Source organism: Schistocerca piceifrons, chromosome 4 (genome assembly GCF_021461385.2).
Source record: "Schistocerca piceifrons isolate TAMUIC-IGC-003096 chromosome 4, iqSchPice1.1, whole genome shotgun sequence".
NCBI lineage: Eukaryota > Metazoa > Arthropoda > Insecta > Orthoptera > Acrididae > Schistocerca > Schistocerca piceifrons.
The window spans coordinates 31,699,547-31,721,263 of record NC_060141.1 but is presented as its reverse complement, the minus strand read 5'-3'; the positions used below and the strand labels follow the sequence as shown (position 1 = coordinate 31,721,263).

At 44.0% G+C, this 21,717-nt stretch overlaps 1 protein-coding gene across 1 annotated transcript in view; it reads right to left on the bottom strand.

Moving 5' to 3' along the window:
• Nucleotides 1-8,636: 8,636 nt before the first annotated feature.
• LOC124795569 overlaps nt 8,637-21,717 on the bottom strand; it is a 286,431-nt gene continuing 273,350 nt past the window's right edge. The window contains exon 14 of the mRNA XM_047259641.1: nt 8,637-8,880. Within this exon, the coding sequence (XP_047115597.1) occupies nt 8,637-8,880 (244 nt within the window). The remainder of the gene's footprint in view (nt 8,881-21,717) is intronic.

The following is a 21,717-nucleotide window of genomic DNA, read 5'->3' as shown; positions in this document are numbered from 1 at the left end:
CGAAAATCGGAACACTACAAATCAAACATTCTCCTACCATGTTTCCGTGCCACGTAATCTCTGTATTCACTTTTATAGACATTGTTCGACAAGTCGAGTGTGTCACTGTGGTGTCTCGCGACACGTTTTCCATGCAGATATCACAAGAAATACGAGCGGACAGCAAAAACTAAGTTACACATTATTATGACAGGCCAATAACTTTTACTGAATGCTGCACTACGTATTACAGTGAGCCAGATACGTGACAGTATTTTTTACACTAGTCATCAAGTCGCTGTAACAAGCGGTCGGAACGTTCTACGAATCGTTCATTTTCTCGAGGACACATATCCGCTCCTTAGTCAACAGGCTACTCCACACCTACTATGTGAACGTCCTTATTGTTGGAAAATCGCTTTCTTGCCGATGCTCTTTCAGCTTTCGAAAATACGAACATCGCACGGTGCAAGACCTACATCTCGTGATCAGCGCCATCTCTGTGGTCAAATTACTGTCACCATTTCAGTATGGGTGGACGCGACATTCCGTTTGATACACACAGTGTTAAAATTTGACGGTGAATCTGTGTGCAATTCAGACGTTTTTGGCACAAGAATCGTACAGCCTCGCCGACTTGAGCTTTTGAAGTACTTTTCTAGTTGCAAAGGCAATTCATTCGCACACTGTGATGCACCTGTTTTGTATGTACCGCAGCAAGCAGTGTATTCAGAAAACACGGAACATGCTAAGAGAAAATGCTCTCGGCAATGGTCTTAGCGTGGGACGAGATGTTTCACTTAGTCAGACGTACCTAAGTAATAAATTTTTTAGATTATAGATGAATTTCGAACAATAAGCTGTAGTTTTATCGTAAAAGTAATTTTCATTTTAAATCATAGGTGTCTAATAAGATATGAATTTCGATATGAAATTGCTGTTTGCCATTACGAATAATTAAGTAAGGTCGGTCAGCTTTCGTCCCTGTGCCACTGCAGTTGCTATCTTCAAACCCCATACAGTGTGCCCACGCTTCCTTAGCGTCTCGTCTGGATATAATATTACTGAAACGTGTCGTTGGAATGCAAGGTGCTAATACGTTCTTTCTTATCGCTGCGAGTTTTGGTGATCAAATGATTCTGTACACATTAGACACAATAATCGCCATTGTTTAATGCTGTGTTTCATTTCGGTGATAAGTAATGTGCAGGAATGGATTATCATTCGTACATAACCTCTTTCAGCACTGTGTAATGGACTTAGACAAAATTGTCTATCGGGCGCAGCGATGTGGTGCTTTATTTAGATTAAAATAAACAGTCGATATGGCAATAATATTTCTTTCTTTACCGGTTTCGGCTTATGTTAAAGCCATCCTCAGTATTTTTGGCCTCCTATGACTGGCGCTGGCTGTCAAATGACAGTGCACGATCGTGGTACCACGAGAAAATCGAGGAGCCGCCAGCCCCAGCCATAGGGGGCCAAAAATACTGAGGATGGCTTTGACGTAAGCCGAAATCGGTAAATAAACAAATATTGCGATATCGACTGTTGTTTTTAACCTAAACTGTGTACTGAGTCATCTGACACAAGTATTAATCGTTAACTCTGAGAAGGCTGTCGCAGCAGTGGCTGTTCCAGCGGAACATCGTGTCGGACTCACATTCACTTTTTCGGTTTCGCTACCAGTCTTAGCTTTCAATATTCAGTGGAAAGGGTATCTTCGTTGAACGCTTTGACACAGCCATACAGGTTAAGTAAACACAAATTCAGAAAGGATGTAGTAGTAGTAGTTGTTGTGGTCTTCAGTCCTGAGACTGGTTTGATGCAGCCCTCCATGCCACTCTATCCTGTGCAAGCTTCTTCATCTCCCAGTACCTACTGCAAACTACATCCTTCTGAATCTGCTTGGTGTATTCATCTCTTGGTCTCCCTCTACGATTTTTACCCTCCACGTTGCCCTCCAATACTAAATTGGTGATCCCTCGATGTCTCAGAACATGTCCTACCAACCGATCCCTTCTTCTAGTCAAGTTGTGCCACAAACTCCTCTTCTCCCCAATTCTATTCAATACCTCTTCATTAGTTATGTGATCTACCCATCTAATCTTCAGCATTCTTCTGTAGCACCACATTTCGAAAGCTTCTATTCTCTTATTGTCCAAACTATTTATCGTCCATGTTTCACTTTCATACATGGCTACACTCCATACAAATACTTTCAGAAACGACTTCTTGACACTTAAATCTATACTCGATGTTAACAAAATTCTCTTCTTAAGAAACGCTTTCCTTGCCATTGCCAGTCTACATTTTATATCCTCTCTACTTCGACCATCATCAGTTATTTTGCTCCCCAGATAGCAAAACTCCTTTACTACTTTAAGTGTCTCATTTCCTAATCTAATTCCCTCAGCATCACCCAACTTAATTCGACTACATTCAATTATCGTCGTTTTGCTTTTGTTGATGTTCATCTTATATCCTCCTTTCAAGACACTGTCCATTCCGTTCAACAGCTCTTCGAAGTCCTTTGCTGTCTCTGACAGAATTACAATGTCATCGGCGAATCTCAAAGTTTTTACTTCTTCTCCATGGATTTTAGTACCTACTCCGAACTTTTCTTTTGTTTCCTTCATTGCTTGCTCAATATACTGATTGAATAACACCGGGGATAGGCTACAACCCTGTCTCACTCCTTTCCCAACCACTGCTTCCCTTTCATACCCCTCGACTCTTATAACTGCCATCTGCTTTCTGTACAAATTGTAAATAGCCTTTCGCTCTCTGTATTTTACCCCTGCCACCTTCAGAATTTGAAAGAGGGTATTCCAATCAACATTGTCAAAAGCTTTCTCTAAGTCTACAAATGCTAGAAACGTAGGTTTGCCTTTCCTTAATCTTTCTTCTAAGATAAGTCGTAGGGTTAGTATTGCCACACGTGTTCCAACATTTCTACGGAATACAAACTGATCTTCCCCGAGGTCGGCTTCTATCAGTTTTTCCATTCGTCTGTAAAGAATTCGCGTTAGTATTTTGCAGCTGTGACTTATTATGGTAGGGAATTAAAGATTAGGTCAGAGTTTACATTCAGGTAATACATATTGTTACAAGTTTCAAAGCTTTTGCTCAGGGAAACTCGAGTCGTGCTTCACTTTTTAAAGGGCGCTGACTCCCCACTCTTGACATCACAGGAAGTACAGCTAGGTCAGTGGTTTCACGAAGGCTTCGATGCAACCTTGTTTTTGAGGTTCTGTCCAGTTGTCTGAAAAACACTGGGAACACATGTTTTTCACAGCTGTGTGTTGATGTTAGAAATTGAGTGCAGGGCGCCATTGCAGTCTCTGATATGCCAAAGGGTGCCTCCGTCTCTAACCCAGTTACAAGTACATACATAACCTCTTCAACGTTTTTTGCACAACAATCGATTTTGTCAAACTTCACGAAATTATCGCTGAGGGAAGCATGGACACGCGAAAATTCTGAAAACCAATTGTGACCGATCTTTTCTGACGGAGATTTATTATAGAAGAACGGAACGAATCGGTTCGAGGCGTGAAAAAAAATCACATGATATTTGAATTTTTTCACAACATTGTTTCCTTGGACACTCACTGCACCCTAACCATATGGCGACTTTCTGAACTGCCATTATTTCAACTATAACAAAGTACAGTAATATCCCATATCCACATAGCACCACCTAGCGCAGTCTCCCTTTATAGAGGAAACAGAAGATTCAAAGAAGGGCAGTGCATTTTAAAAAAATGTTCAAATGTGTGTGAAATCTTATGGGATTTAACTGCTAAGGTCATCAGTCCCTAAGCTTACACACTACTTAACGTAAATTATCCTAAGGACAAACACACACAACCATGCCCGAGGGAGGACTCGAACCTCCGCCGGGACCATCCGCACAGTCCATGACTGCAGCGCCTAAGACTGCTCGGCTAATCCCGCGCTGCTCAGCGCATTTAGTCATGGGCTCTTTTGGTATGCGTGGGCGTGACACAGAGGCGCTCATCCAGCTCCAGCTCCAGTTCCACTGCCTTAGGGTGCGCACCTGCGTGGGAGGACCCAGCATGAAGAGGCGCGGAAAATATCCCCCTGATTCACAGTGGAGAAGGTCCTGAGTGTCACCACCCCGCGCCAGCCGGCGAGCCGGGATGTACGAGGCACTCTTTGCCAACCTTCTGCACACTGGTTAGCGACATGCTGTGCTGACAGAATGGAGACCCACGGGCTGCAATCTTTCTCAAACGATTTTACATAAACTAATCATTAAAAAAATATTTTCACGTAATTTACAGCTTTGTGTGTCAGCTTCATAGTGAAATGCGAAAAATTTCGATAATGGTCATACTCAACATGATATTCGCATTTTTAAGTACGACACTGCACGAAATTGGAAAAGTTTGCAATGAAAAATACAGGTCGCTATGATTTTGCTTTTGGTGCATGTTACACCACAAGTTGCTGTAGATGAAGTTTAGCTAAGATATTGAATGCTTCTCTAGACTTGGCAGGAGGTCTCTATCCATCTCCAATCTCAGGAAAATGGAATTATGCACCACCTTCCCTTCTGACCCCACACACAAGAGAATGATATATTCATAACATCCCTCATATATCCTAAACCGTTTGCAATATCAATATGAGGTTTTGGGAAGTGATAACACACAAAAAGAGAGTATTTTGCTATATGGTTAACAAAGGGTCTTTCTTATCTTTGGCGATATAGCAGAAGCTATGGTCTTTATTTTATTTTTTCAGTCCTGTACTGTAATTTTTTAAGAGTCTTCGACAGTTATTGAAAAGAAAATTTGCTAGTATGAAAATAGGCTGAAATTTCTTCTTCTGTATTATTGCAGATCAAAACATGGAGGTTTTCCATAAGCTCTTGACCTCTCTGGTCGCTAATTGTTTGTTTAAAAAGACACACTGTTTCAGAATAATGTCGCCGTAGCTACTGCAAGGCGAAGTTGTCTAAATTACGCTGCGTTTAGGCAAAACAGGCAAAATTAGACCTATCAACAAGAGAATTATACCTGTTCCTCACAACTGATGATGCTTCTTCAAATGAGAAAAGGTTAACAATGCAGACAAACTTAACTCGCCAATTCTGTTGCAATGTTGGCAGAATCCCATAACCCTCGTATTATTAATAGTGAGTGGCTGGAATGGAAACTTAGAAAGGGATTTTCTCACTGTTCTTCATCTGAGAAATAAGGAAAAAATTCGCAGCAAGTTCCTCTCTCCTTTCAGAATGAAGTGGTGATCTTCACCGCAGTTCTCTTTTGATGTGTTAAAGACAGAGTCTATGTACTTTTAATCTATTTTAAGCTTCATGAATAAAGTAGTGACTATCATACTTTTGCAACGTTGTTATCCGCAGATACACACGCACCTAATATGTTATTTCTGAAAGAACAATGCTGCATTTTTGCTGCTGAGTACTATTGACACAATAAAATTCTTTCATAACTCTGATGCTGTAACCACACTGACGACTTGCAGAATCTGGACAACTATTTGTCGAAGGCAGTATCACTGCTGAATTAGAAGATATTTGTGTAACAAGATTCACTCCCTCACTCTGAATAGGATACTAATGGAAGGTGGTACATCATGTGCTGTGGTTTTTGATATGTCAAATGTAACTGAGATGTAGAAAGAAAAATCGTTTGGCAAGTTTCAGTCCCACCTGTTCATTATTAAAGATACACTCAATTATAGGATTCCCTTGAAACTGCAACAGAATTGGCGATTTATTTTTGTGTGAATTGTTGACCATTACTCATTTAAAGAAGCATCATAAATTATGAAAAAGGCCTACATTTCTGCTGCTGGCAGGTTTAATTTTGCTTCTTTTGCAAAAATGCAGTATAAATTGCAGAAAGGCACCTTGCAATGGTTATTGCGACACAACCTTGAAACAGAGTCTGTTATTAAACAAGCAATAGGCGACCAGAGAGGTCAATACCTTATGAAAAACCTAATTGTGTCGGTTTTCTGTAACATAAGAGAAGTAAATTCATGTTTATTTTCATACTAGGAAATTATCTTCTCACTAGCTATTATGACTTTTTAAAAATTACGGTAATGGACTGAAAAAAGATAAATTAAATAAAAATTGTAGCCTAAGCTATATCGATGTATATAAGAAATTCCTGTATGTTAACGGTGTGCCAAAATGTTCTCCCCCTTGTGTGTCATCATTGGACAAAATCTCATTTTGACATCTCCAACGGTTTAGGAGATATATGAGGTATGTTATGAATGTTGCATCCTCTGGTGCATGCGGTCAGAAGTGAATGTGATACATGAATTTCAATTTCTTGAGGTAGGTAGAGACCTCCTCCCCTAGCCAAAAGAGAATTTAAATATCTTAGTTAAATTTTATTTACAGCAATATATGGTGTAAAGTGCACCAAACACAAAATCATAGCGACGCATATTTTTCATTGCAAACTTATACGAATTTTGCACACTGTCTTATTTAAATGGGAATATCACAATAACTATGGCGATTAGGTAGATGATGGACACTTCGTCACGAAGCTGCCAAGTAAAGCTGTATGTAGCTTGAAAATTATTTATTTATGTTTATTAGGTAATTTCTGTAAAATCGTACAAGAAAGACTACAGCGGTAATGGAGAGCATGTGACGTTCTACCCGTAAAGCCACTGCTGCATTTGACCAGCTGTGTGCTTCTCAGAGTGTGCATTACTAGACGAGTTAGCCAGTATACTTCTTCCTCCTGTTGAGTTGATACTGTGGCTTACGGACAGTTGTCATCGGGCACTATTTGCAACTGAAAATAGGGAAAAGGGGTGGGGATGAGGGCGCGGACTGGGGTTGGGAAAGGACAGTGGTGCAGAAAGTGCGCTCTGCCACACACCGTAAGGTGGATGTGGAGTATAGGTGCGTATGTTGATGTAGATCCCTCAACAGTTGTGGTAACATGTAGAAGTGTGAAACACTATCTCTCTGGTCATTTACACACACAACTGCAGGATTTCATTTCAGTTACAAGTTGTTATATACGTAACGAAATGTTTTCCGAGACAATCTGCCCATAATAGTAGTACCTAGTGACTACACCATCGGCCGTCAAAACTGCTGCACCACGAAGATCACGTGCTACAGACGCGAAATTTAACCGACAGGAAGAAGATGCTGTGATATGCAAATGATTAGCTTTTCAGTGCATTCACACAATGTTGGCGCCGATGGCGACACCTACAACGTGCTGACATGAGAAAAGTTTCCAACCGATTTCTCATACACAAACAGCAGTTGACCAGCGTTGCCTGGTGAAATGTTGTTGTGATGCCTCGTGTAAGGAGGAGAAATGCGTACCATCACGTTTCCGACTTTGATAAAGGTCGGATTGTAGCCTATCGCGATTCCAGTTTATCGTATCGCGACATTGCTGCTCGCATTGGTCGATATCCAATGGTTGTTAGCAGAATATGGAATCGGTGGCTTCAGGAGGGTAATACGGAACGCCGTGCTGGATCCCAACGGCCTCGTATCACTAACGGTCGAGATGACAGGCATTTTATCCGCATGGCTGTAATGGATCGTGCAACCACGTCTCCATCCCTGAGTCAACAGATGGGGACGTTTGCAAGACAACAACCATCTACACGAACAGTTCGACGACGTTTGCAGCAGCATGGACTATTAGCTCCCAGACCATGGCTGCGGTTACCCTTGACACTGCATCACAGACAGGAGCACCTGCGATGGTGTAGTCAACAACGAATCTGTGAGCACGAATGGCAAAACGTCATTTCTTTGGATGAGTCCAGGTTCTGTTTACAGGATCACGATGGACGCATCCATGTTTGGCGACATCGCGGTGAACACACAAATGAAAGCGTGTATTCGTCATTGCCATACTGGCGTATCACCCGGCGTGATGGTACGGGGTGCCATTGGTTACACGTCTCGGTCACCTCTTGTTCGCATTGATGGCACTTTGAACAGTGGACGTTACATTTCAGATGTGTTACGACCCGTGGCTCTACCCTTCATTCGATCCCTGCGAAACCCTACATTTCAGCAGGATAATGCACGACCGCATGTTGCAGGTCCTGTACCGGCCTTTCTGGATACAGAAAATGTTCGACAGCAGCCCTGGCCAGCACATTCTCCAGATCTCTCACCAACTGAAAACGTCTGGTCAATGGTGGCCAAACAACTGTTCTCGTCACAATACGCCAGTCACTACTCTTGATGAACTGTGGTATCGTGTTGAAGCTGCATGGGCAGCTGTACCTGTACACGCCATCCAAGCTCTGTTTGACTCAATGCCCAGGTGTATCAAGGCCGTTATTACGGCCAGAGGTGGTTGTTCTGGGTACTGATTTCTCAGGATCTATGCACCCAAATTGCGTGAAAATGTAATCACATGTCAGTTCTAGTATAATATATTTGTCCAATGAATACCCGTGTATCATCTGCATTTCTTCTTGGTGTAGCAATTATAATGGCCAGTAGTGTACAAACATATTGAGGGACATCCTGTAAATGTGTGAAAGGGTCTTCATTCGTGTGGAGCCGTTGTACGTCACATCTTCCTTGTGCATCAGACCCCTCGTCGACACACGTATCGTGGCACTAGAACGTAGCTGAGAGTGCGTGAGGCTCACCCTTTGGCCACGAACGCGCGCAGGAGGTCCGCGGCGAGCGGCGCGGCCCTCTGGAGGCGGTCCCTCGTGTGCGCGAGGTCGCCGGGCGAGTAGTGGGAGGCGAGGAGCGCGTCGGCCACCTCCCAGGCGCCGTGCAGGTCGGCGTACTGCAGGGGCCGCCAGCGCAGCACGCGGTCCTCCGCCGTCAGCGCGCCGTCCGGCACCTGCAGGCGGCAACCGACCGAGAAAGACTCGCCGCCCCTGCAGCCCCAGGGTCTCACCAGTAATTCCGTAAGCTGGTGGACACGCTATGCGCACCTCTTCTAGGGTACTTGCCCTCCGGTCGCTACCATCACGAGTACCACAACTTTGATTTCTGACATGCTGACATTTCAACAGCAATATGTTTTGTGAATAAGGTCAATTTTGAGAGTATTCCATGGGAGTACTATAAGCAGTTACCCTTCAGAATCTGCTCTACATGATCCAGTCAAATCGTTCAAATGGCTCTGAGCACTGTGGGATTTAACATCTGAGGTAATCAGTCCCCTAGAACTTAGAACTACTTAAACCTAACTAACCTAAGGACATCACACACACCCATGCCCGAGGCAGGATTCGAACCTGCGACCGTAGCGGTCGCGCGGTTCCAGACTGAAGAGCCTAGAACTGGTCGGCCACACCGACTGGCCTGATCCAGTCACATTAATGTGTACACCACCTATGTTCGACGTCGACGTGCACTAAGCTCTCACACACGGCAAGTAGCAGCACCAGCAGTGGAGGGTATATAAAGCGTCTTTCAGTGTCGGATAAAAGAAAGTAGTCGTCATCGTACGAAAATAGCAGCAGGTAACACTGACTGGTAATTACCAGCTGCTATTAGAGCCGACCAACAGGCCACAGCAGGGACACCAATGAGCTCGCCCACTAACACACAAACAGTTCGCCAACATCACCCTACACTGTGCATCCGATATATGATCTATCAGACACAAAAACGACAATAAACCTAACTGTTGCAGGTTCCTGACGCTGAACGAGAGCTCTACACCGGCACCCAGCGGCAGCCCCTGAGCAACACCACCGCACAACGTCAAAGGTATCGACATGCATGATACCCACTACTAACAAAGCCTACCCTTGCAAGACCTATCGCAGGCAGCAAGACAGCCGCTACTGCTCTTACCACCCGACCTAACTATCGCAGAGGGTTTTTTCCTTGGCTCTTGCCTCGGCACTTTTTTTTCCCTCTCCCCTTCAAACCTCTACCCTTTGTTCGACTTCGACCCAATCTATCTGCAGATGAGTGCGTATTAATGGTTAACCTTAACCAGATGTACGCAAAACATCGCAGCACCCAGATCCTGCGACACCTCACTTTAGTGAAAACTAACCCTTATGCAGAGATGCCGGTGTGAGTGTGGAGGGGCTCCACCTCTTATTGAAAAGAAAAATCTATGAAAAAAAACAGATTTGTCTGATATCCGAAAGGGCACGATCATTGACTTCCGGACCAACTGTGCAAGCATTACCTAAACGGCTGCGTTTCTAAACTGTTAGTGTGCCACAGTAATGAAGTGTATTGCGCATGGCAAGATGGCGCTATCCCAAGCTGACGCCGAGGTACCTGTGGTGCACCACAGGCCACAGATGACAGGGGTGAACGGCGGCTGCAGAGATGTGTACAACTGAACAGCAACTGACCGGCAAGATTAATCAACTGGCTGTCAACACTGTCTCCTCAACGATAGTTGATCGAATGTTGCTGCAAAGGGGCCTCTGCAACAGGCGCCTGGTTCGTGCAAAGGCACTGTCTGTTAATCATTGGTGGCAGAGGCTGGAATTTGCGCACCAATACCGCAACTGGAGGTCCACGTTGTGTTGACAAGTGACCTGCCAGATGACTCGCGCTTTAGATTCGATTACACAGATGACCGTTGGGCACATGGCGCTGCAGAAGGGTCTAGTCCATACCAGGGAGCCTTATGGTCTGCGGAATGTTTTCGTGGCATTTCCTGGGTGACCCCGTCTTTGTCAAAGGAACAATGGATCAGCACAAGTATGCTTCTATCCTTGTGTTGTGGACCTCGTCCCCCCCCCCCCCCCCTACATGCAGTTTTTTTTCCCTCGGCACAATGGCATCTACCACCAGGACAATGCGACATCTCAGAGAGCTTGCAGCGTACGTGTGTGGTTTAAAGAGCACGAGCATCAGTTTCCCATACTCCTCTGGCCACCACACTCCCCATCGAGAATCTGTGCGAGCACCTCGTTTGGGCTGTTCACGGCATAGATCCTCAATCCTCAACTGAGAAACTAGCTTAGCTGGCCACTGCACTGGGATGACATGGCTCCACCTTCCAGAACCTCACTGACTCTCTTCCTGTGCGTCTCGCAACGGTCTGGGCTACATAATCGCGTTGTTCAGTCTTTTGACAGGTGGTCACATTAATGAGACTAGATGCTGTAGTGGGGAACGTTTCAGGCTCTGTGATGCTGTCATATACAGGAAGTTTGCAAGGGCAGAAGACCACAGCGATTTGTAGTAAGAGCTGCAGAAGATGGAGGGCTGGTGAAGGGATTGGCAGCTGATGTTGAACGTTAATAAATCGTAACGTATTGCTCATAAATACGGAGAGAGATCCACTACTGTTCGATTATATTACTGGTGGCAAGTCATTGGAAGTAGTAACTGCTGTAAAACATCTAAGAGTAATCATCCAGAGCGACCTGGAGTGAAACGACCACATTAAGCAAATGGTAAAAGAAGCAGATGCCACATTGAGATTCATTAGAAGAATTCTGAGGAAATGTATTTCATCCATGAAAGGTGCCTCTCTCAGAACGTTTGTTCGTCAGATTGTTGAGTATTGTGGAGCCGACACCAGGTAGAATTAATAGAAGAGATTGAAAAGATCCAGCGAAGAGCGGTGCTTTTTGTCATAGGATCGTTAACTATGCACAGGAGTGTTATGGAGATTGTAAAGGAACTGATCATTAGCTCATCTTTTGCTATATATGTTACTTGCTGATACAGTTAAGCAAATGGATTATTCAATACACTTTACAATATTCACTATGTGACACAAACTGGTTCAAAATTGTAATTTCACATTACCCATAGCTTTAATGATGTCAATGAAATAGTTTTATACACTTACATAAAATATGTGTACAAATGATGTGTTTGACATAAATAATATTAATTTTAATTATTTTCAAAAAACTTGATTACTTGTCTTATATTTGATTTATTTCAAAATTTACTTATTCAGTTTCATTTCCATTTGAAGTCATCGACATTCAAACTGTAAATTATGAAGTTTTAAATTAAAGAAAAGAATGTCGATTGGTAACTCATTTGTTATGCAAAACAATTTCTTTTGTATATGTATGATCTTTGTTGTTCTTCGTTGGGTAACATTCATTATACAAGACTTTCTGCTACCATGACGTCAGTTTGATGCCACAAACAGTATCGACAATCACAGAAACTGCTATCGACTTTGTGAGAAGGAAGAATATGTATGTTATTGCTCCTCGTTTCACTCACAGCAAGCTTAACCATACGCTTGGAAAACGCCACATATTCTTTTGTGTCGTCTCGTTGGCACTGTAGAATCTTGTACCATGGGAAGCAAGGAGAGGATGTTGTTTGGTGGTCGGTATCCTCTTTCTGTAACACAACTGCACATATTCAGAAATACAGAGCCAAATATTTGTGTAAAGGGAGAATACCAATTTTATTGGTGCCTAGTTTAGTCGCACCATCTGTCCTCTTTGGTTCCTACCTAACCACATACTTGGAAATCAACAAATATTTGAAAATAAAGAGCTAAATATATGTGAGAAGGAAAAAATACGAATTTCATTGCTGTTCATTCTAGTTGCAGCAATTAAAGCTGTCATCTCAGGTTCCTGTCTAACCACACACTCGAATCGCCAAATATTTGTTTCATCATTCATTCTCTAATGAAACGGAAACTTAAATAATATCGACTATTCCAGAACATACTTGTATTATATTTATAAGGAAGTCTTAGAATACGCTAAGATGAAAAACGAAATATCTGCGTGTGGACTTACATCTTTCTACCGCAGAAATCACAATGTTAGCCATAAACTAGCACTTAGTGAGGTGATATTATTGTCTTGTGTTGGTTATCATAATATTTCTTGATGGATTACAACCTCTGACAACAAAGCTCGGTGACTGTAACGTTATCGTAGATGAACTATGAACTACAGTTACATTACTGTCCTTCGAAATAGATACCTGCCATAACTATGCACAGTTGAGCTCTGCAATACATGTCCTGGAAACTTTGCATGAAGTCTTCCTTTGGGATGCTGTTCTAAAGCCTCATCACATTTCGCTGGATGTCAGGAATATCGTTAAATCTCTTTCCTTTCAAAGCGAGTTTGAGCCAGAGGAAGAAGTCTGGAGGATAGAGGACCGGCGAATATGGTGGATGTTCAAGTTGCACCACCCCCTATTTTGCCTGGAACTGTTTGATGATAGTGGCTGTGTGTGCGAGCGTTGTCGTGAACAAATAACCAGGAACGTTGTTTTGCGTAATGGGGTCGTACCCTGCGTAGACATTGCATGAAATGGGTCAAAATTTCAACGTACCATGCAGCGTTCAGTGTTGTTCCCTCAGGTAGAAATTCCTTGACTATCGAAAAAGGTGATGAGCATCGTTTTGATGAGTGAGTGTTCGGCTTTGACGTTTTTCTGACGAGGTGATGTCGGAGAATGCCATTCCATGCTTTGCTGTTTCATTTTAGAGTCATACTGCAGACACCAGGTTCCATCTTCAGTGACAATACGGTTCAAGAATTTGAGTGTTGCATCCACCGTTTCGACAAAATCCTGTGAAGCCTCTAAACAGCTTGCTTCTCATCGTCAGTCAAGTGATGTGGTGCAAGACAACACGTTTACCTCTTCCCTAACTCCTCGGTAAGGATTTGTTGCACAGGTTCATGGGTCACCTGCAGTTCATCTGCTATCATTCACACATTTAGCGACGGTCGTTCGTGAAATATGTCCTCAGATTCTCAATGTTTTCGTCACAGGGATTGTCATAAACACTTTCCCAGTCTCCTCGAAAACAGGCGAACCAGGTATGCACACAGCTCGTGGACAGTGCTTGGTCCCCATAATCACGTACCAACATTGCATGCGTTTCTTTCTGTGTCTTGCCAAGCTAAAAACAAAACTTTAAATTGATCCTTTGCTCGTTCATTGTCCTGTTCTCAGTTCAGAACCTACGCACTAACCAAGCACTTCGTCCAACAGGTGTAACGCGGAACACACACGATGCCCAACTGAACTGCGGTGGGGGCAGGTTGTCAACACCGGCCGCTACGCAGGTACAGCGCTGTGAGTCGCCAGCGTTGCCCGATCGACCTTTCTGACTTCATTCAGCGAACTTTATTGTCAGAGCTTGCATATTGTTGATGCGGTATTAACTCACATTTAATGATAATGAAGACGTGTTTGTGATAAATCTTCCATGCGGCATACTGCAAGTTATAATACAAACGTGTTTCATGCTTAATTTGTTAATTAATGTCGATAACAACCGAATCCCGCGAGAGCACTCTTATATGAAAACATTAACCGTCAATAAATCATTATGTGACGTTTAATTATAATAATTCTTACAAAACTTACCAAGAAAGACGTGTTTCTATGTCTCCGATACGCGTGCGTGACGTCTTGCGAGTGGCCGGTATCGATCGCTAGCGAAAGTCGATAGCAGTTCCTGTAGTTGTCTATACTACGTGTAACGTCAAAATGATGGCGTCACGTTTGCAGAAAGTATTGCGAAGTGGGGTTATCCTTCTTGTTAGTAGTTGGAAGCCATTTGTTAGCGGGAGTAAGATGTAGTTGTCGGTGCATAGTGTCATGTTGAACATTTGTAATTTCATGATTTTATACGTTGAAGTTAATTAAAATGATTCTGTGTGATGAAAATTACGAGGATATATACGCACTGATGTATTGTTTCACTCACGTAAACTTTTTTTCTTGAAGAGAAAGTATGATTGTTGATTTGTGAAACCACTGTGCCTGACTACAATAAAAAAATAAAAGACAATGCAGACACATGAAAAACTACTATATGAGACATGAAGGCAATAAATCAATAGATGTGTGCTTCTAAACCACACAGTGATCTTATCTGAAAATATAAATCTGTATCCTACTACCCAAACGCAAATTATTCTTTCAGCGAGTCGGGTTTCCATTGGGAAGTCACAAGAAACAGATGCGTAATGAAATTTTTATTGTGGGATCTCGTTTGTCGGACATTTTGGCTACACTACAATAGCATTTGTTAAAGTGCAATCGATTTGCTGGCCGGGGTGGCCGAGCGGTTCTAGGCGCTACAGTGTGGAACCGCGCGACCGCTCCGATCGCAGGTTCGAATCCTGCCTTGGGCATGGATGTGTGTGATGTCCTTAGGCTAGTTAGGTTTAAGTAGTTGTAAGTTCTAGGGGACTGATGACCTTAGAAATTAAGTCCCATAGTGCTCAGATCAATTTTTTTTGCAATCGATTTAAACATCAGTTAAAGCCATTTCTCAGGTTAGCACGTTTAATTGCTTTATGCGTTAGTAGAGGAGAGAGTCGAAATAAGATTCATAACGCACTCCAGCGGCAGACGCTACAAGAGAAGCGTTGTGCGTCATCACTGTTGATACGAGTAGTTCTGGAGCGTATGTTCCAAGCAAAGTCGGGAATCAGAACTTCACCGACAGTCTCTCCCCACGCGTCACTCGTGAATGGAACAGCGGTGGGGGGCAGGTGGCATGGCGGGAGGGCACCAGGGGTTGACCTCATTCAGCAGTCCGTAACGTGAACTTTGGAGTACAGCTGTAGGTACAGAAGCGTCTCTGATTACCAGCTACTCAGTGGGTCAGTGCTGCGTACATTATGCACAATGCTTGTTTGATTAGGGCCTATTTCGAAACAACCACATATCCGCTTCGCACTAAAACCCTATGGCTGGACACCCTGCCAAGTGGTTCCTTGAATTCAGTTCTCCTGTTTATTGAGATCGCTGTGTCAACGAGAATTCAGAGGTTTTTTTTTAGAGACAATAGATGACAAAAGCACATATTATTTTTTTACGAGACTGTAATGAACGTTTTGCAGAACACACAGACGAGAAATTTTGCGAGCTGCTTGAGAAGGTTGTTAGCAAGTTTCTAACGTAGGGGTGACATGTTAACAGCCGATATATTGCGCGATCTGAAAGTAAAGAGAAACTCAAAAATTAGTAGTTCTAGCAGCATTGTCAGAATGTGCTGCGGTCCATCTCCAGAGTCACACATTCCACATCGCGGGCGGTTAGCACCGGCACGGAACCAACTTATACCATGCCACACATTATCTCTAATCTGTCTGTCAGTGAAACTCTTTCTCTCTAAGTCTAAGCGTTTTCACTCAGCCTCCTTTACTATTCTGAATAGCGAACTCGGCCTATGTCACGAAATTGCATTCGGTATTGCTTTGGCTTGCATTTGGATTAAGTTAAGTAAAAGAAGTTTATCAACCACTATGTGTGCATCTTACTTATTTTTTCTCTGTTATAGAACCCACTAATTACTTTGCATCCACCAGCGGGACAACAAAGCATCTGGAGACGAGGAAAGACTACTTTTAGTTGCGACTTGGTTCCGCTTCCAGCCATACAAACAACTGGCGACAGTTCCTATTGTCTGTATTTCTTGCAGAATTGTGGGTATTAGCCGTCCCTGCCCGGCACATCGCTCCAGCATCATTGTGTGTTTCTCAAAGGATCTCTCCCAAGGAATCATTCAGTTAAAATTGTGGACACAAGCATCAAACGAGCACAAGTTACGCACTCTCTTGGGGTACACATGGATGAGAAATTGAACTTTCACGAACACACAGCGCTAACAACAGACAAAGCAGAAAAAAATACTATAATAAACTGGTGAGGATAAATTCTAAACAGTGCAGACTACGTCTACCAGTCATACGGAGACACCACTGTGCACTCTTCGAATCAGTACTCAGCTTCACATCTAGCACGTGGGCACACAGACTGAACCTGGTCACCAACAAAGCATCAGTCAGACGAGAGCAGAGACGTGTCCTACTTGGGCTATCTGGAGCCTTCGGCACCACCTCGGTGGATTCACTGTGTGTGCTGCTCGGAATATGCCCCATAGATATCATGATCAAATACAGAGCTGCAAGGTGCTGGTGTTCCGATACAAACGACGTGTCTCCTTAAAAGTAGGCGTTTGGATACATGGCAAGGTGAGTGCGATATAAGTAATAAGGGACACAGACTGTACGACTTCCTCCCTGACATAAGGGAGTACATTTCGAGACGTCAATAAGCTCCCACTGCGCCACATACGTTATAATGAATACTATAGTTGAGCAATTGGATGATATGTCTTGTAACAGTGGAATGTCATTGGCTCGTCACACAGAAGATCTGGTAGTTCTGTTAGCATGATATCTGTGGCCTCATGGTACAATATCATTGATCCATAAATTTATGACTAAGATGCTTAAACGGTTAACAAGCATCAAATAAATTTCGTTTTGGGGTGAACCCACTTTAACAAAGAATTTGGTAACAGGAGGAGGAGCAAGAGGAGATTAGTGATTAACATCCTGTCGACAATGAGGTCATTAGAAACGGGAGCACTAATTCGGATTAGTGAAGGTTGTCCCTTTAGAAGGAACCATCGCGACATCTACGATATTGTAGTGCCTGTCTTAGTCTGAATTACGATGAAATGTACGCATGCATGTCTAGACGAACAGGTGCTGGGACGACTACAGCCATTATGAAATACATTAAATGTATTCGCAATTGCGAATATACACTCCTGGAAATGGAAAAAAGAACACATTGACACCGGTGTGTCAGACCCACCATACTTGCTCCGGACACTGCGAGAGGGCTGTACAAGCAATGATCACACGCACGGCACAGCGGACACACCAGGAACCGCGGTGTTGGCCGTCGAATGGCGCTAGCTGCGCAGCAATTGTGCACCGCCGCCGTCAGTGTCAGCCAGTTTGCCGTGGCATACGGAGCTCCATCGTAGTCTTTAACACTGGTAGCATGCCGCGACAGCGTGGACGTGAACAGTATGTGCAGTTGACGGACTTTGAGCGAGGGCGTATAGTGGGCATGCGGGAGGCCGGGTGGACGTACCGCCGAATTGCTCAACACGTGGGGCGTGAGGTCTCCACAGTACATCGATGTTGTCGCCAGTGGTCGGCGGAAGGTGCACGTGCCCGTCGACCTGGGACCGGACCGCAGCGACGCACGGATGCACGCCAAGACCGTAGGATCCTACGCAGTGCCGTAGGGGACACACCGCCACTTCCCAGCAAATTAGGGACACTGTTGCTCCTGGGGTATCGGCGAGGACCATTCGCAACCGTCTCCATGAAGCTGGGCTACGGCCCCGCACACCGTTAGGCCGTCTTCCGCTCACGCCCCAACATCGTGCAGCCCGCCTCCAGTGGTGTCGCGACAGGCGTGAATGCAGGGACGAATGGAGACGTGTCGTCTTCAGCGATGAGAGTCGCTTCTGCCTTGGTGCCAATGATGGTCGTATGCGTGTTTGGCGCCGTGCAGGTGAGCGCCACAATCAGGACTGCATACGACCGAGGCACACAGGGGCAACACCCGGCATCATGGTGTGGGGAGCAATCTCCTACACTGGCCGTACACCACTGGTGATCGTCGAGGGGACACTGAATAGTGCACGGTACATCCAAACCGTCATCGAACCCATCGTTCTACCATTCCTAGACCGGCAAGGGAACTTGCTGTTCCAACAGGACAATGCACGTCCGCATGTATCCCGTGCCACCCAGCGTGCTCTAGAAGGTGTAAGTCAACTACCCTGGCCAGCAAGATCTCCGGATCTGTCCCCCATTGAGCATGTTTGGGACTGGATGAAGCGTCGTCTCACGCGGTCTGCACGTCCAGCACGAACGCTGGTCCAACTGAGGCGCCAGGTGGAAATGGCATGGCAAGCCGTTCCACAGGACTACATCCAGCATCTGTACGATCGTCTCCATGGGAGAATAGCAGCCTGCATTGCTGCGAAAGGTGGATATACACTGTACTAGTGCCGACATTGTGCATGCTCTGTTGCCTGTGTCTATGTGCCTGTGGTTCTGTCAGTGTGATCATGTGATGTATCTGACCCCAGGAATGTGTCAATAAAGTTTCCCCTTCCTGGGACAATGAATTCACGGTGTTCTTATTTCAATTTCCAGGAGTGTAGATAACCATCAGCTGTAGAATGCAATGACGACAACGCAAATTTGTGCTGGATTGGGACTCCAACTCGGATTTCTCATTTATCGCGAGTGGTCGCCTTACCATTTGGCTATCTGTGCAAGACTCACGTCCAGACCCAAACTTCCACATGTCATCAACCATCTGTCTACAACTTGTACTCATACACTCATTACATATATTGCTGTCATTTCATTATGCAGCTGATAGTCGTTAATATTCACAACTGCAAATTATATTTCATATATCCTGGAATTTGCCTTAAGCAATTTAGGGAAATCACAGAAAATCTAAATCAGGAAGGCCGGAAGCAGGTTTGAACCGTCGTCCTGCCGAATGCGAGTCCAGGATGCTATCCACTGCGCTACTCCCCTCGGTAATTTGGTAACAGTGCGTTAGTTTTATCTGTTGGGGCAGGTACCGTCAACACTCACATCTTCACCAGCTTTATAAACAGAGCTAGGTCGTTTTAAATAAATCATTATGAGACATTTATCTAACTTACTGAAAGAAAAAAGAAGTAGGATAACACTGCCGCCTGTAGTTAACGCTGAGAACCTGAAACTGGCATCGTAATTCCGTGCTGCACATCCGAGGTTTGCCTCTTTACCCCACGCGCTCTTTCAAGAGGAAATTTCAGAGAGGGAGAGCGGAGCAGAGCGGGCGCTCACCTGCGCCAGCAGTACGCGGGCGGCCCTGGCCGAGTTGTAGATGGCAGCCAGGTGCAGCGGCGAGCGGCCCCCGGTGTCCGGCGCCGTGGCCGCCGCAGCCTGCTGCTGCGCCAGCCGCACCACCTCCTCCTCCTCGTCCTGGATGACCGCCACGTGCAGAGGCATGTCCTGTCGTGAGGGTCAGCGTGAGGGCACTAGGCAAACAGTGCGGTAAAACAGGAAGACTGGACAGCTCCAGACATCTATGTGAAACATTGGAGATAAGAAGTAGCTACAGCAGGAGACAGAAGATGGTTTCTGCTTTTCGTAGGTTGTCCCATATGAGCCAAAGTCACCTCAGTAAAAGCTAAAATCTGGCACGGTAATATACTGAACAAAATAGAATGTCTGTAGGTAAGGGAATGCCTCAGAATGGCTGGTAAGGCTGTACTGAGTAAAGCTGAGATGTTTGAATGTGGGAAAATAGTGGGTCCTTGGCTCCTAGATGGACGGTACAGTCTTCGAACAGGAGGTGAGTTAAGTGGGATATTGTATGGCTGATGGAGGATGTTTTCAGAATGAGTTTGGAAGGTAGGCAGAAGTAAAGCTGTGAGGACGGGGCGTGAGTCGTGCTTGGGTAGCTCAGATGGTAAAGCACTTGCCCGCGAAAGGCAAAGGTCCCCAGTTCGAGTCTTGGTCCGCCACACAGTTTTAATTTGCCAGGGTGTTTCATATCAGCGCACACTCTGCTGCAGAGTGAAAATCTCATTCTGGAAACTTCTGACTTTGTCGTCTGAGTGCTTCACTTTCTTTGTCAGGCACGTTCTCCCATTACTTTTGAATACATTGTGGGAGTGAAGAGTAATCAATGTGTTACAAATATTTACTATCAAAAACAGTCTTGACCACAATTTATTTATTACAGTGACCAGTTTCGACCACTACTGTGGTCGCCTTCAGACCAATGGGTAAGAACCTCTTTCTGGTGGTAAATCACTACTAATTGATAACTGGTTCTGACTCATGCAGGATTCTAAAAATATCAAGATTCAAACAAAAAAATTGTATAACACTGAAGTAAAACAAGAAGATATTGCTTTTCAACTACCTGTGGATGTTTTTCTGGACCGCAGTTTAGTTGTGGAGTTACCAGTGTTTGACGTGGTTGCCACCAGAAGGAGGTTCTTACTCATTGGTCTGAAGATGATCACAGTAGTGGTCAAAACCAGTCCCGTAATACATAAATTGTGATCAAGACTGTTTTTGATAGTAAAATAGGTTCTTACATTGTTCAGTATATGGTTCGTGTGGTGACAGCTGTTGCAGAGTCCAGTCAAAAAAGATATTCCTACCAACTACAAGAAATTTCTTACTATCTTCCCATACCCTAATACGAAAATCTTAGGTTGCATATTCTGTGGGGACCTGTTACATATATTTCAAAGCATAGTAACGCCTAAACAATCGTGTTTAATAACAATGAACATACAAGATATCAACCTGAAACTTACTATGACTTCTTTTCATCATATTCAATACGAAAAAGAATTTTTCACACTTTAGCAACTGTTAATAGGCAGAACATGCCTCAGAGGAGCAGTTTTATGCCGTCTGGTGGCGTAACGGTAAGTTACTGGCACGGGACACTTTTTCAGATTGTTTAGAAAATGACAACTATGAAACAGGTTGTCAACAAGATTTTCAAAACGTGTTGAGTTTGCCGTGTACCTTTTATTAAATGTGGCAAATAAAATTCTTTCCATACAAATATTTCTTACAAACACTTGATTAATGGTTCTGACTCATGTAGGATTCTAAAAATATCAAGATTCAAACAAAAAATTGAGTAATATGAAGTCAAACAAGAAAGTACTGCTTTTCAACTACCGGTGGACGTTTTTCTGGAGCGCAGCTTAGTTGTGGAGTTACCAGTGTTTGACGTGGTCGCCATGTCATCGTGGTAGTGACGAAGGCATCTTCTGTCCATTTCGCATCAATGTATTTTTCAATGGAAAGCGTTAGAATTTGTTCCATAACGTTATCGAGCTTTTAAGAATATTCTGCGGTGTTAACAAATGTTTTCGAATGTTTTACAATATTCAGGAATCGTGTAAAATGAAAGTTGGATAT